At 33.2% G+C, this 16,578-nt stretch overlaps 2 protein-coding genes across 2 annotated transcripts; one reads left to right on the top strand and one right to left on the bottom strand.

Annotated features, from left to right (window-relative positions):
• The first annotated feature begins 1,677 nt into the window (after positions 1–1,677).
• On the top strand, positions 1,678–2,601 carry LOC110278991 (zinc finger protein ZAT3-like). Its single transcript, XM_021137643.2, has one exon. It carries the CDS (start codon positions 1,678–1,680, stop codon positions 2,599–2,601), a length of 924 nt encoding a protein of 307 aa, XP_020993302.1.
• An 873-nt stretch (positions 2,602–3,474) lies between these two features.
• On the bottom strand, positions 3,475–9,741 carry LOC107477583 (actin-related protein 2/3 complex subunit 1A). Its single transcript, XM_052256038.1, has 15 exons — positions 9,477–9,741; positions 8,282–8,367; positions 8,054–8,130; positions 7,871–7,965; positions 7,283–7,352; positions 6,869–6,938; positions 6,258–6,331; positions 6,131–6,161; positions 5,511–5,592; positions 5,076–5,164; positions 4,881–4,966; positions 4,583–4,646; positions 4,215–4,321; positions 3,946–4,001; positions 3,475–3,825 (listed from the first exon to the last, which is right to left on the bottom strand). Exons 1-15 carry the CDS (start codon positions 9,544–9,546, stop codon positions 3,758–3,760), a joined length of 1,125 nt encoding a protein of 374 aa, XP_052111998.1. The 5' UTR covers positions 9,547–9,741; the 3' UTR covers positions 3,475–3,757.
• Between the last annotated feature and the right edge of the window lie 6,837 nt (positions 9,742–16,578).

The raw sequence follows: 16,578 nt of genomic DNA, 5'->3' as shown, positions 1-16,578 counted from the left end.
AAATTTAAAATTTTAATATATTTATTTTATATTTATTAAATAAAAATATTTAAAAATTTATAAAAACTATAGAGGTAAGGGATTTTTAAAAAATATAGATATATCATATATGGTCTTATTTAACGTCATGGTGGATTCACAATTCCCTGCTTTGATCCACTTGATGACTACATTTGCCCTATCCAATTAATAATAATAATAATAATAATAATAATAATAATAATAATAATTAAAAAAAGGAAGAGGTGAGACAATTCAGCTAAATCCAAGTGCACTTGTGCATGATGGAGCCATAAAACTAAAAGCTCGCCAAGAAGGAACACTTGGACATATATAAATACTCATAAGCGGAGCTAGATAAAATATTAAAGAATGACCAAAAATATTTATACAATAAATTAAGATTAAAATAAAATTTTAAAAATAGACTAAATTAAAATTTACATATAATTTATACGTAAAAAAAATAAAATTAAGGTGATTATTGCTTTCCTTTCTTATTACCTGGCTCCGTCCCTGTAAGCACTGCCGGTGTCTTTTCAAAGAAGACAGAGAATTTCTGATGAAGAATCTTAATTGCTATTTCACCATTGTACTGAGTATCAAATTGCTACAATGTTGTTGTTGCTGCCGCCATCAGTGTCACCAAATTATAGCTTTCCATCAAAAAAGGCATCCAAAAAAATTCAATTATTCTATCTAACTCCTCACCATATGCAACCCCTAAATCTTTAACAATGATCATAACATGGCTATACAAATGATTTAATTATAGTAGCTTAAAACTCTTAGACAATCAATATATAATAATTAAAGCCAGAAATTATATATAATTGAGTGATTGATTATAATTAAAAAAAAGTTGAAAATTCACATACAATTATTTTTATATAAAATTAATAATTAAAAATATTTAGATGATGATTTAGCCAAATTTATAAATTCAACTAATAATTCTTAAATATCAATTTCAAATATAAGTTTTCACCTTTCAAATGGTATAATCATTACATGAGTTTTGTTTTGATGATATATATATAATAGTTATCTAAATGAAATTCATGTCTTTAGATAAATTTTTAAACAATAAATTTGAATATTCGTTACTTTTAAAAATGATAATATTGCAATACATGATTAAATTTTTATATTAAATTATTTTATATTGTAACTAAATTCTGATTATAACATTACCGTTAAAATAACATCTCATGATCAATTATCAATTTTATCTAAATTTCTTTTGAAATAATAAAAAACTTATAGTGGTATTTTTTTTCTAAAATCAAGAATCTAATTTTAATGTATTATTAAAATAATTTTACAGGTACATCTAATTACATAATATAAAAGTAATTATTTTTTTACATTAATAATATGAATGATTATGTCAAAAAGACAAATGTAATTGTACTAAAATATTTTACACACGTGCATCGAAAAAAGGAGACGAAATAATGAAACTAGGAAGAAACTGCCAATTCAAAGTGTGAGAGAGGTATAGTAACTGCCAGTAACCGCCAGGGACGAGTGGGTTTGTATTCAACACATGCCTTTTGCATTGTCGATACTTGAAAATTCAAAGGTGGTGCTTTCCTGCTACTGCATATATATATACATACCCACAATAACAAAGGCAATATAACTGCAACAACTGCTATTTGCGAATCCCAGGCAATGAACGACATTAACAACTACTCCTCCTTCGCAGCCGATTCAGGTTCTCTGGACTCAAATCATTCATGCTTGATGGTTGCGGTTGGAAGTGTCGGTGTTGAGTTTGCACCTTCGTCGTCTTCATCATCATCATCATCTCTTACTCGGTGCCGTAAACCTAGAAAGAAGAGCGCTAAACTGATAAGCATAATGGAAGAAGAAGGAGTGGAAGGTAACAAGAAGCGAGACTCGGAGGAGGCGCCAAAGATCACGCGTCCATGCACTCAGTGCGGCAAGAAATTCTGGTCATGGAAGGCTCTCTATGGCCACATGCGGTGCCACCCTGAGCGGCCGTGGCGAGGCATAAATCCTCCTCGGAACCTCATCCCACCACCACTAGTACACGAAGACACGAGCGGCGTCACCCTGGAGGATCACGAGGTTGCCACGTGTCTCCTGCTGCTAGCGAACAGTGGGAGGGAGACGGTTAAAAATGATGAGCCTAATGAAGTGAAGATAGTGGAATGTGGAGATTCTTATCATTACAAAGAATTTGAGTGCTCCAGTTGCAAGAGAGTGTTTGGATCTCATCAAGCACTGGGAGGGCACAGAGCAAGTCACAAGAACGTCAAGGGATGCTTTGCCATTACTCGGACCACCACCGAGGATCATCTACTAAACATTAACCTCCTCGCGGATGCTGACCACGGCGACGGCGACGGCATCGCCAGCCACCAGTGTAGCATATGCCTCAGGGTGTTCCCCAGTGGCCAGGCTCTTGGTGGACACAAGAGGTGTCATTGGGAGAAAGCTGAGATTGATGAGACTGATGGGTCAACGTCAACACTACTCCCTGTTGACCTCAATTTGCCTGCTCCTATTGATCAACACTACTACCATTGCTCTTCTTCAACACTCACTCTGGATTTGAGGTTGGGTCTTTAATTTTAGCCTACCCTGCCTCATTTCCTATTCTTAATTATTTTAATTTCCTATTTTTCAGCTGTGTGTATCTTAGGGTTATCTATCTTTTATACTTAGCTAATTGACTTTGGAAAAAAAAATACTTAGCTAATTGACCTTATTAATTCATAGTCACATACACAATTGATGTAGTGCTAACCGGTGCGCTGCTTAATGTTGCTCACTATATATGTATCCATTCCTTAATTCTCTTTTATTATTACAATACTGATCAAGTTTCAATATTGATTTCTTCTTCTTATTTTACCTTTTATCTGCATTATTCTTACACTTTGTAAAACACGTGTATTAACATTCGAACTGAACTACAATTATCACTGATTGATTATAATTCAGAATGTTATGTCTATAAATTCACATAATTATTTTCTACATTTAGATCACAAATGAACCCATGTTGTAGCTGGAATTTGAAAATTACTCTTACCTTATGCGCGAGTACACGAGTCCGAAGTTATCTTAATAGAAAATAAATAATAACTATTTTTTTTTATGTCAATGATAACTTTATTTTAAGAGAAATAAATAGACGATGAACATTTATAAAAGAAATAGCAGTTTTCTAATTTTCACTTTAAATGTAATAATGTATGTTGTTAGAAAAATATATTAATTCCGATATGGTATTTTAGTGAACAAAACTGAAAAATATATATTGTAAGTCACTTATGAGTTATCAAGGAATATCTCCACATTCATCATTAACAAAGTTGAGTATCACACACAAAATTTATACCAATAAAAGTCTTTTATCTTGTCATCATATTTATAGAAATGTTTAAGCTTTTCTTAATCACTTTTATATACATTTTTCGTAATCTTCTTTTCATGATATAATTTTAAAATTTTATTCATTTCTTATCAATAATTTTTAATACAAAAAAATACACAAAATAATACACATAACATTCTTCCTTTTCCCAACCCTTCATCTTTCTTGTTATCTAAGGTCTTGGCAGAGTTCACTCACAAAGATCTACATGCGTATATTAGCTATGATAATGCTATATATTCTTTTATTGAAATAAAATTACAATTCTACATTGTATGTATATAATAATGCTGCACGCGACAATTACCTAATATATTTTGGCACCAAATCTGGACAAGTTACTAATTATACTAAAAGTTCCAAAAGATCTTGCTCAGTTTCCAAATCCCACATGACTATTTTTCCATCCAATCCTGCAGTTTTGAGGAACAAGCTTTAGGGCTTTAGCTAATGTAGCTGAATCAAAACTGGCAAATGGAATTATAAAAGGAGTGAAGAAAAGAAATTCAGAAGACCATCCACATTGCACAAACCTGATGTGCTGAATCGCCTTATCTGTGTCCCTTGCCTGCTAAGAGGGATGATAGAACTACAAGCCCAGAAAGCCGACAGTTAATCAACGAACTTAATACAGTTTATAAATACATGAGATGCGTGAATCTAACTGTTAGTTAAATTGTATTATGGTTAACGAGTAGCAGCAAGTCCACAACATAAAATTTTAACAAGAGTCTCGTGAAGAAAATAATATTGTATAACCAACCAAACGAAAGTAAGAGAAGGTCGCGAAGGAGATGTATACTTTATACAGTTTTCGTGTACAACTCCACGTGTTCTTGAAGTTTCGACGGCATCATTGCTCACTCCAAGCTTGGCTTGGCCATAAAACTTCCCAAATGCTTCAGAAAACTGATTAAGCAGACAGAAATAGATAAAAGGGAGAGACAAACCTCGTGTTAACAACATAAAAAGGACAATGACATGCATACAAAAAAATAAAATAGCAACAAAGAAATGCCATACACCAATCTATCTAAAACTTGATTTAGCATTCATATATGGCTCCAAAAAGGCGGTATGATACCCAAGGGATTCAGTCAATAATAAAAAACAAAATATGTCAGTTTCTCACGACTATATTGGACAATCCTTTTTAAGAAACTTAGTTACCTGTGAGCCATATCTTGATCCAGATGATACTGCTTTCCGTTCTCCAAGATACCTGATAAAACTCCTATAGAAAAGTGATAATAAGTTAATAACCAAAATATAAGTTAAAAAAATAGAAAATAAAAAAAGACGAATCAACACACAGCAACATCTCCCACTCACAGCATGATTGATATACGAAAAACCCCACTAATGTCTAATTCTAGTAAGATTTCACACAAGTTGACATAGCCTCAATGACTTGGCCTAATCAAATTGGACACTAATCTTATAAACCCGTATTTGAGCATTCACATACCAAATTCCTCTTTCATCTGCAGCAAAGACCATTGGGATGCAATCATATCCTACGCCTATCACCATTTTCTCAGAAACAAATAACACCTGAAAACATATCATACAAGGATCCACCAGTTCAAGAAAATATCAGCAAATTATTGGTGAAAATCTTGAAAAATTGAAAATGCTTTAGAAAGAATGGATGCTGACCCACATCACGGAGAGGCAAATCACGGAACACAACATTTTGAGCCAAAGGAGAAGGACCGACATCATCAACAAAATATATCACAGAATTATGGCCTGCAAAATAGCAACAAATACAGTAAGGTCACAAAAGATTATAACAGAGATATATGAATAAAATTGCATGGCTTTGATAGAAGTTTGGCCCCAATAATTATTTTTGAGAAAATTCAGATAAGGCAAGATAAACTAATCAAATTTGTGCACCATGAAAACTTGACAACACAAGTATATGCTTCTCAATCTTCTTTGTTAAAGCATGAAGAAAATGACTAAACCTAAGTGAAACTCGAAATGAACAACCTTAACTTTGGAAAAACAAAAACCAAAACTAAAAGATAAAAACTGGCAACAACAGTTCTGGTTAGCCAGTATATCAAGCCAGAGAGTAGAATCTTCTCACCCACGTAAGCTAAAGTATTTCCACTTGGTGACCACTTGACTCCAAACGTCCAAGATGATGACAAATCAAGCTGAACAATTAACTGTTACACAAGATATATAGTATAAGCGGAGGCCACACTAATGCAACATATCTGTCCATTTCCTTCACCTATTTTCTTGTTCTTTTTATGACTTATACAATGGAAGAAAAATTGTATTAACAAGAAAAATATGTAGGAAACCAAAACTCAATTGATCTTATAACTTCAGAAGAATTCAATCATTTGATCAAATCAAAATGCTCAGAAGTACTCAATAGGATATCCACAGGATATGAACTATCATGAACTTCACAAGAAATTCATGTACTGCAGCATGCATACGAAATTAAAATAATTTAATGTCACAGCTATTCACTAAGTTCACAAGTGCTATATTCAGCTTCCTATTTGTGCGAATAAGGATCATCAACTATCTACATCATAATAATACCTAAGCAATGAACCTAATATGTCAATACCATAGTTGGCACTAAATCTGAGAACCTCATCAACAATAAAAGAAAGGACAGATATCTTGACTTTGGGGAGGAGGCTTATCAACAATTCACATGAGGAATAAGAGTTAAATATTGAATACCTCTCCAAACCTTGACTCTTTTTTTGGATCCCTGTGCCAATTCATCATGTAAACATGAGTAGTATAACATAAGCATGAAAAAAAAATATAGGAATGTTAACCATAATCAGAGTTTCTGTTATCATACCTTGCATCTACACCTTTTATAAAGGTGGAAAATATTCGGCATTTTCCATCTGTGGATGTTGATGCAACCAGAATCTGCAGCAAAATATAAAATAAAATAAAATAAGATGCGGCTTAAACAGGTTTCTAAACGAGACAGTAAACAATGATCTAACATTGGATTGTTAAACTAACGTGCTAACAGTGTTGCATATAACATAACTAGGCTAATGATAGTCTAATAATTTTACCCTTGAGTTTTCAAGTTACTCTTTTGTCACATATAAAGTTCAAAGTACTTCATTTTGACCAACCCGACTGAATAATATGGTTTATATCATCCTCTATTTGGATGAAACAATAAATTAAATAAAATTTTAAAAACTAAATACAGAATAAATTAAGTTTATATGTTTGAAATATTGAGGATTAATAATAATAATCTGTGAGTAACAAGTAGTTTTCTTGTCTATTAGCCATTAACATAATTTATTAATCACTAGAAAGAATTTCCAGAATGGCAAGGAAGTGCATCCACAAGCTTATCAAGCCTACAAGGAAGCGTTCTAGCTTCTATTTATTGTAAAATTACAAGAAAGTCTCAACACATATGAATAAGAAAGTTAGACTAACATTATCAGGATGCCAAGAGACACTTGTCACTGAAGAATCATGTCTTTTCCTGATTAGTTTGCTGACCCACCTGCAGAAAAAAGAGAGGAAACAAATCAACAAAATAAAGAATAAGAACAGAAAACAGCATGCAGCATCTAATAATTAAATAAGGTAGACATGTTTAGAATTTGCAGAAAACAGAAAACAGCATGCAGCATTTTGATATTCTTTTAACCTCGTAAAACATACAAGTTTAGAATTTGCAGAAAAGCTATTTTCAATGTCAGATTCTACTTCTAGCAGCTGTTGCACTTATATAAGATAGGAAAAGTCATAAGTATGCCCAAAAGAAAAAATGGAAAAACATAATCATTACATTGCCAGGATGAAATAAGCATGGAAAAATAAAACATGAAAGAAGCAAGGACAAACCAGTTGTTTTCCTGCTCATAGTAGCATATACAAACAGTTTTGGCTCCACTTCCCACTGCGAACTTGTTTTCTGCTAGCACAGAACTTATACATACATTAAAAACAAATGAACCAGAAAAACAAAAACTATGGAATAATTCTGGAAGACAAGAAGAAATGTTATATAGGAGGAGTGATCACTTGTTAAAGAAGGGGAAAATGACCTCGTAGAGGACCAAACCTCTGACATTAACATCACGCCATAGTCTTGGCTCTTAAAATAAAATAGGACCAGAAAAAACATGACCAGGATTTAACTATCGTTAGTTTATGGCAACAAATTAGTCATTGTAAAATCTTGCAACAAATCTAATAAGTGCAAACAACTAGTCAACCTGTTCAGAATGTAGGCAATGAAATAGAGAGATCTGAGTCCTACACAAAATGCAAAAAGCAACAACACCTATATTTGATTTAGATTTCAGATGACTTAGCCACCACAAACATGATTAATTCTAGGCATAAATTAAAACTTTCTGAATAATTCTTTCCTCTCAGTAAAGTTCATGACTTGAGAGAGTTACTAGGACATGGCAGCATCCTTCATACCTTTCGGACTCCACTGAACACAGAGAGCAGCCCGGTTTAGCCTAAGGATAACAAGTGTGGGCACCCATTCTGATCTCTCAAGGTTCCAGACATATCTACAGAGAACAAAGGGTTTGCATTTAATTCGTTGCAATGCAAGTGAAAACAGGAAATTGACAACTATTATGTCCGAGAGACACTCACGAATTCCGATCATGGGAGGCAGTAACTATTTTATTTGATCTCGCGCCCCAGTCTATCCCAGATATTATCTGGTCATGCTGTAAAAAAAAGCAACAAGTTCCTCAGAAACTATTTATAAAGTCCCTAGCCAACTAGGTCTCACCTAACTATGCTGACATACAGAAGGAGAGTATAAAATCAGTACCAAAATCATTTCAATTAAGCAGAGAAAGAATATTAGCAGGGTACCTTTTGGAGAACATGCACCTTTTCCCATTTGTCTTCAACCAATCTATAGATGTGAACTTCACTGTTGTTTGGACATAATGCAACCACTACAAAAGTATATTAATATATTATTATATATTAAGAATTCATGAAGCAGCAAATTATGACCAAGATATGTATGACTGGAAGCAATGGCAGGGAAGGGTAAGGGATGGGCTATCATAAAGGCCTTTCTGTATTAGCCTTGTGTTGCCACAAAACTGGTGTTTGATAACAGAAAATACTGTTGATTTTAGTGGAGGGGAAGGTAAAGTGCATTTGCCATGGTTATGTTGGGAAAAATATTTTTCCAAAACATAATCTAGCCATGAGTGTCTACAATAATGACAGTAAAAAAAACTTAAGGGCTACCATGTTGTTATCCAAAACTCCAAGTAACACAGATTAGGATGATCTCAAACATCTAAACAACATGAAGGAAACTTGAACTTTCTTATTTTTCCTCCTCCTCCAAATATCTTCATATATCAAAGCAACATATTTCACTCCGCACACTACATGTATCCATTATTTACCCACGCATTGCCCTAGGTCTAGAGCTTCCAGTTTTAGTACCATTTTTTAAAACCTATGGGGCTCAATTCTATACATCCTAGATTCCTTCTACAATAGTTCGACTCATTTCCATTATATATATATATAAAACACTATTCTCTAAAATTAGAAAGCACACTAAGTTGTTCAAAATTCAAATAAGCCGGCAAACATAATCTTGTTCAAACAGAAATGTGATGTCAACATGAAAAAAAAAAGCTACTTAACAATCATTCTCCACGAATAATCACTAACTCTTTAAACATTTTTTCCCAAGCTTTAAGGATCTAATCGCTACAAAAACAAAACGATTTGATAGCTGAAACATGAGATATTATCATCTCCGCCACCAAACACGATGATACTTCATTGGATTACAGCGGAAACGAAGAACAAAATCAAATATCAGATCGAGTCAGAATCCATTTACAAAACTATAAAACTCCGCCAATCCAAGACCTAGAAACAAATTAACAAACTACCTTATATTTTCCGTGGAATAAATTTTCGTTGAACACGAAAAAAACACACACAGAAGCTCTAAATCGCGTTAATTCCGATCGTGAACAAAAAAAAAGAGAGAAAAGAGAAACAGAGCATAGAGATAGACAGAGAGAGTTACTGGATCGATCGGCGCTCCAAGCGTGGCAAGTGATGCATTGTGCTAGTTGGTGAACCGCGGTAACCGCCATTTTCTGTGCTGAGCTGAAGAGAGGGAGAGAGAATTGAGATCTGAAATTGAGAAGAAAGGAGAGATTGGTTGAGATGCTATGCTACAGAGAAAACACTGAAGTGCTTCTTGGCGTGCGAACGAAGATGAAAGTGACACACCGAAAGGGTTTGTTTGGCACTGTTTTTGTCGTCAATTCATCATCATTATCATTTTCTATATTTTTGTCTATTCCACTGAAAATATGGACTGTGTCTCTTTGTTTCTTATAAAACTTCCACAGTTAATAATTTTTATTTATATTTACAGTACTTTTTTCCCGCAAGAAAAATTTAGTTTGGGGATCGTTGCGGCTAATTTTTTGGTAATAGATTTCTATTAAGTGTTATGTGTTGTGAGAAGTTTAAAAGGACGTGGATGTATGAAAAATGAAGCTCTCTAAGGCAAAATAATAATAAATGGAGCTTTAAATATTTGACCTTATGTATTTATGAAAGGAGGTTAAGCCTCCGTTAATTTTAACAACAATTGAATATTATTCTCTCTTCCTTTATAAATATAGCAATAATAAAAACAAATGCTATTTTTTCTCTATTTACTTTTTATGCTCCTTTCTATCTTTGTATATATATATACATTACAACATATAATAATATTATTATTATTATTATATATATATATATTATTGAGCTAATTATTTTAATACTAGAGTCTTCTATTTATACATCTTTATTTTATATATCTTTTATTTTACAACACGTTATCAGCACAAGACTCTAATCAAATTTTTAAGAAGACTCAGGTAACAATTTTTCATTATGTCGAAACTCTCTCGTCTTGAATTCAATGCTCTTGATATATCTGGAAACAATTATTTATCATGGATACTAGATGTTAAAATCCATCTTGATTCAATGGATCTTGGAGATACCATTAAGGCTGGCATCCCAGAAGGATAAAGCTAAAGCCATGATTTTTCTTCGTCGTCATCTTGACGAAGGATTAAAAAATGAATATCTTACATTAAAAGATCCTGTAGATCTTTGGAAAGACCTTGAAGAAATGTATAATCATCAGAAAACGGTAATACTTCCTCAAGCCCGATATGAATAGACGCATTTGCGTTTACAAGATTTTAAATCTGTAAATGAATATAATTCTGCAATGTTTCGAATCACCTCACGAATGAAATTGTGTGGAAAAAAAATAACTGATCATGATATGTTGGAGAAAACTTTCTCAACCTTCCATGCCTCGAATGTGCTCTTGCAGCAGCAGTATCGAGAGAAAGGGTTTAAAAAATATTCTGAGTTAATTTCTTGCCTTCTTGTTACTGAACGCAACAATGAGTTGTTATTGAAAAATCATGAAGCGCGCCAAGCTGGCGCTGCCCCATTTCCTGAAGTAAATGTGACAAATTACCCCAGAAGAGGTAAATGGCAAGGTTTTAATAATAAGAAAAATTATGGAAGAAAAAAGAATTATGTTCAAAAGAGAGGATCTCACCAGAAGTGGGATAAAGAAAGGAATATCGGGCAGAATAAATCAACAGAGGATAAGTGTTTCCGTTGTGGTGAAAAGGGCCATTGGCCACGTACCTGTCGTACCCCAAGGCAATTAGTCGATCTTTACCAGGCATCTTTGAAAAAGGACAACAAAGGAAAGGAAACAAATTTTGTTTCAAATGATGCTGAGAACTCCACCACTCATTATGATTATCTGATTTCTTTGAGGATCTTGAAGGAAATATTGGTCATTTGATCAACGATGGAATAGTTTAATATATGGGATTGTGAAGTATCTAAGTAAATAAATAATGTAAAGAACTTATTGTTAAGTTTTATTTTCTATGTATTTAAGTTTCAAATGTGATGTACATAAATAATGAAATATTAATGTTTATGAATTTTGAAATTATTAAATGTGTCAAATTTTAAAATAAAATTTTAGTATATGACATTATTTTATGTACAGTGTTTTTTAGAAAAATAATTCTGATCAAGTATTCAATTTAACTGTGCATACTACTCATTTTATTATTATTTGTTTTTAAAGAGAATGGCAAGGATATGTAATAAAGATGTATGCCTTGCGGATAGTGCAAGTTCGCACACTATTCTCAAAAGTGATATATATTTTACCTATCTTGTGCCAGAAGAGGAATATGATAATAATATTATTGGCTCAGGCAATGTGATAGAAGGCTCCGGAAGAGCTATAATTTTGTTTCCTGGAGGAACAAAATTTATAATAAATAATGCACTATTATCTACCAAGTCTCTGAGGAACTTGTTGAGTTTCAAAGATATTCACCGAAATGGATATCATGTTGAGACAATGAATGAGGGAAATCATGAGTATTTATGTATCACAACTCATGATTCAAATAAGAAAGTTATATTAGAAAAATTACCCTCACTTTTATCTGGGTTGTATTATACCAAGATTAGTGCAATTGAATCACATGCCATTGTAAACCAGAAGTTTACTAGCTCAAATGAGTTCATAACTTGGCACGACCGATTGGGTCATCCGGGAACAACCATGATGAGGAGAATTATTGAAAACTCTCATGGACATTCACTAAAGAACCAGAAGATTCTTAAAAATAGCGAATTTTGTTGTGCTGCATGTTCTTAGGGAAAGTTAATTTTAAGGCCATCACCAGTAAAGATTGGATTTGAGTCCCCTGAATTCCTAGAAAGGATTCAAGGTGATATATGTAGACCTATTCAACCACCATGTGGATCTTTTAGATATTTTATGGTCATAATAGACGTATCTTTGAGATGGTCACATGTGTGCTTATTATCTTCTCGCAACCTGGCGTTTGCGAGATTATTGGCTCAAATTATTCGATTAAAAGAACAATTTCCAGAAAATCCAATCAAAGCAATTCGTCTTGATAATGCTGGTGAATTTACTTCCCAAGCTTTTGATACTTATTGTATGGCTAATGGTATAAGTGTTGAACATCCAGTAGCTCATGTTCACACACAAAATGGGTTAGCAGAATCACTTATTAAAAACCTCCAATTAATTGCTAGACCCTTACTTATGAGAACAAATCTCCCAACTTCGATTTGGGGGCATTCTGTTTCACATGCCGCAGCACTTATTCGTTTGAGGCCAACGAGTTACCATAAATTCTCTCCTATGCAATTAACTTCTGGCCAGCAGCCAAATGTTTCCCATTTAAAAATATTTGGGTGTGCGATATATGTTCCCATTGCACCACCTAATCGCACCAAAATGGGACCCCAAAGAAAATTGGAAATATATGTTGGATATGATTCTCCCTCTATAGTGAGGTATCTTGAGATACAAACTGGAGATGTATTTAAAGCCCAGTTTGCGGATTGTCTTTTTGATGAATCAAAATTTCCAACATTAGGGGGAGAGAAGAAGCTTCCTGAAAAGGAACTTAATTGGAATGTGTCATCGTTGATGCATTTAGATCCTCGACCAGGGCAATGTGAACTAGAAGTTCAAAAGATTATACATTTGCAAAGAATAGCAAATGAATTGCCTAATGCATTTTCCGATACAAAGAGGATAACCAAATCTTATATACCAGCGAAAAATGCTCCAATTCGAATTGATGTCCCAGTAGGACAAGTAGTCACTGAAGCAAATTCACGCCAGAAGCGTGGCAAGCCTGTCGGTTCCAAAGACAAAAATTCTCGAAAGAGAAAAGAGGTAAATAATATTCCTGTTGAAAAAGACATAGTAGAGACACCTGCAGTTGTCTAAAATTCTGATATAATGTTAACGCCAGAAGACATTCAGGTACTTGAAAATTGTGAAAATGATGAGATCTCGATAAATTATGTCTTTACAGGAGAGAAATGGGACCGAAATAAGACAATTGTCAATGAAATATTTGCTATAATGTGGCATTGAATATCATGCATGAAAATAAGGATCTTGAGCCAAGATCAGTCGAAGAATGTCGACTAAGGAATGATTGGCCAAAATGAAAAGAAACCATGAAGGTTGAGTTAGACTCACTTGCAAAACGTGAAGTCTTTGAACCTATAGTCCGTACACCAAAAGATGTAAAACCTGTTGGATACCAATGGGTATTTGTGAGAAAACGAAATGAGAAAAATGAAGTTGTGCGCTACAAAGCTCAACTTGTAGCACAAGGTTTTTTTCACAAAGGCCTGGTATAGATTACGAAGAAACGTATTCCCCTATAGTGGATGCGATAACATTGCGTTATTTGGTCAGTTTATCTGCATATCATAAACTGCATATGCATTTAATGGATGTGGTAATAGCCTATTATACGGCTCATTAGATCGGGATATCTATATGAAAGTTCCTGAAGGACTGAGATATCTAAATCATCCAATGAATATTCACAAGGGTTATACTCAGTCAAATCGCAAAGATCTTTATATGGTCTAAAGCAATCTGGACGAATGTGGTATAATCGTCTTACTGAGTATCTGGCCAAAAATGGATTTAAGAATGATGATATCTGCCCATGTGTTTTCGTAAAGAAAACTATATCTGGGTTCATTATAATTGCTATGTACGTTGATGATTTAAATATCATTGGGACTCCTGAAGAGATTCCAACAATTATAAAAACTCTAAAAGAAGAGTTTGAGATGAAAGATCTTGGAAGAACTAAATTTTGCCTTGGCCTGCAGATCGAGCATATAAAAAATGGGATCTTTATTCATCAAACAACATACACAGAGAAGATCTTGAAGAGATTTTATATGGATAAGTCACATCCATTAAGTACCCAAATGATCGTAAGATCTTTGGATGTGAAAAAGGATCAATTCCGTCCTAAAGAAGAAAATGAAGATATCCTTGGTCCTGAAGTACCATATCTTAGTGCCATTGGAGCGCTAATGTATCTTGCTAATAATACGCGATCTGACATATTATTCGCGGTGAATTTACTAGCAAGGTATAGTTCCTCTCGAACCAGAAGACATTGGAATGGAATCAAACAAATTTTTCGATATCTTCATGGAACGGTTGATATGGGATTGTTTTATCCCTATGGATCCAAGTCAAATCTAGTTGGCTATGCAGATGCCAGATACTTGTCTGATCCACATAAAGGGAGATCTCAAACAGGATACCTGTTCACATATGGTGGTACAGCTATATCATGGAATTCCACGAAACAGACCATAGCAGCAACCTCCTCTAATCATGCTGAAATCTTGGCAATTCATGAAGCTATTCGCGAGTGTTTTTGGCTGAGGAGTCTGATTAAATATATTCTGTCATCATGTGGACTGATTGATCATAAGATAGCTCCAACTGTCCTGTTTGAAGATAATACAGCATGCATTGCTCAACTTAAGGGTGGATACATCAAAATTGATAGAACAAAGCATATTTCTCCAAAATTCTTCTTTACTCATGATCTTCAAAATCAAGGGACAATTGATGTCCAACAGATCCGTTCAAGTGACAATCTGGCAGATTTATTTACAAAGTCACTCCCAAAATCCTCCTTTGAAAGATTGGTACATGAGATTGGGATGCGCCGATTTCGAGACATTAAATGATGTCAGCAAGAGGGGGAGACTGTACTCTTTTTTCCTTGATCAAGTTTTTTTCCCATTGGGTTTTTCTTGACAAGGTTTTAATGAGGCAGTCCCCATCACTAAAGAATTTTGTACTCTTTTTCCTTCACTAAAGTTTTTCCCAATGGGTTTTCTTTAGTAAGGTTTTAATGAGGCATAATCCTAAAATAGTCATCCAAGGGGGAGTGTTGTGATAAGTCCAAAAGGACACGGATGCTCATTTTCCCTATGAGAAATGAAGCTCTCAAGGCAAAATGATAATAAATGGAGCTTTAAATATTTGACCTTATGTATCTATAAAAGGAGGTTAAGCCTCCGTCAATCTTACACAACAACAACAATTGAATATTATTCTCTCTCCCTTTATACACATAGCAATAATAAAAGCAAATGCTATTCTCTCTCTCTTTACTTTTTATACTCATTTCTAACTTTATATATATATTTATGCAATTCTCTCTCTCTCTCTCTTTACTTTTTATACTCCTTTCTATATATATATATTTTAATACTAGAGTCTTCTATTTATACATCTTTATTTTATATATCTTTTATTTTACAACATTATGCATTGTTTTGAATTATTAGTGTGTTTTTTATGAATATAGAGATAATTTTTTTTAAATTACAATTCATAAATGGGAGATTCAAAATTGTGAGAAAAAGAAAATTTAGGATTCGATGTGGAACTTAGTGAATTCAAAATTAGATGATAAACATATTGATTCTCATTATTGTAAACTAAATTTGAAGTTTGGTTTTGTAAAGTTATTGGCGTTCGTCCGATCTTGATCAATTTAATTTTAGTCATTGGATTAATTTAAATTTGATCTTCTAATTCGAGTCACTACTTGCCCTCTAATTTGTGACAAACTAAATTGTGTTATGATAAATTTAAATGTCTATTTTTTCAATCAAATTAATTTTAAGCGGTGCAATATTAACTATGAGCGGTACTTTATTTTTTTATGATAGATTTTATATTAATGTAATTTGAAAAGAAGAATTTTGGACAAATATAAATACAGCAGAAATTTGTGATAATACGAACAAAAAAAATCAATAACAATTTTCCTCTGTTTTATACTGCCACACATTCTTCTCTTTCTATTTTATATAATTTACTACACATATTAGTAATATATATATATATGAATTATTTCTATTATATTGAGACAATTAATTGTGGTGAATATTAATATTATAATTTTTTATTTACACTTTTTATTATATCTTCCTTAGTTATTTATTTCACAACACGTTATCAGCACGAGACTCTGATCAAATTTTTAGGAAGACTCAGGTAACAAATTTTTATTATGTTAAAACTCTCTTATCTTGAATTCAATGCTTTTGATATATTTGGAAACAACTGTTTATCATGGATACTAGATGCTGAAATCCATCTTGATTCAATGGATCTTGGAGATACCATTAAAGTTGAAAATAATGCATCACAGAAGGATAAAGCCAAAGACGTGATTTTTTTTCGT

The sequence above is a fragment of the Arachis duranensis genome, unplaced genomic scaffold, assembly GCF_000817695.3.
Source record: "Arachis duranensis cultivar V14167 unplaced genomic scaffold, aradu.V14167.gnm2.J7QH unplaced_Scaffold_165934, whole genome shotgun sequence".
In the NCBI taxonomy this organism is placed as follows: domain Eukaryota; kingdom Viridiplantae; phylum Streptophyta; class Magnoliopsida; order Fabales; family Fabaceae; genus Arachis; species Arachis duranensis.
This window is presented reverse-complemented; position numbering and strand designations above follow the sequence as displayed.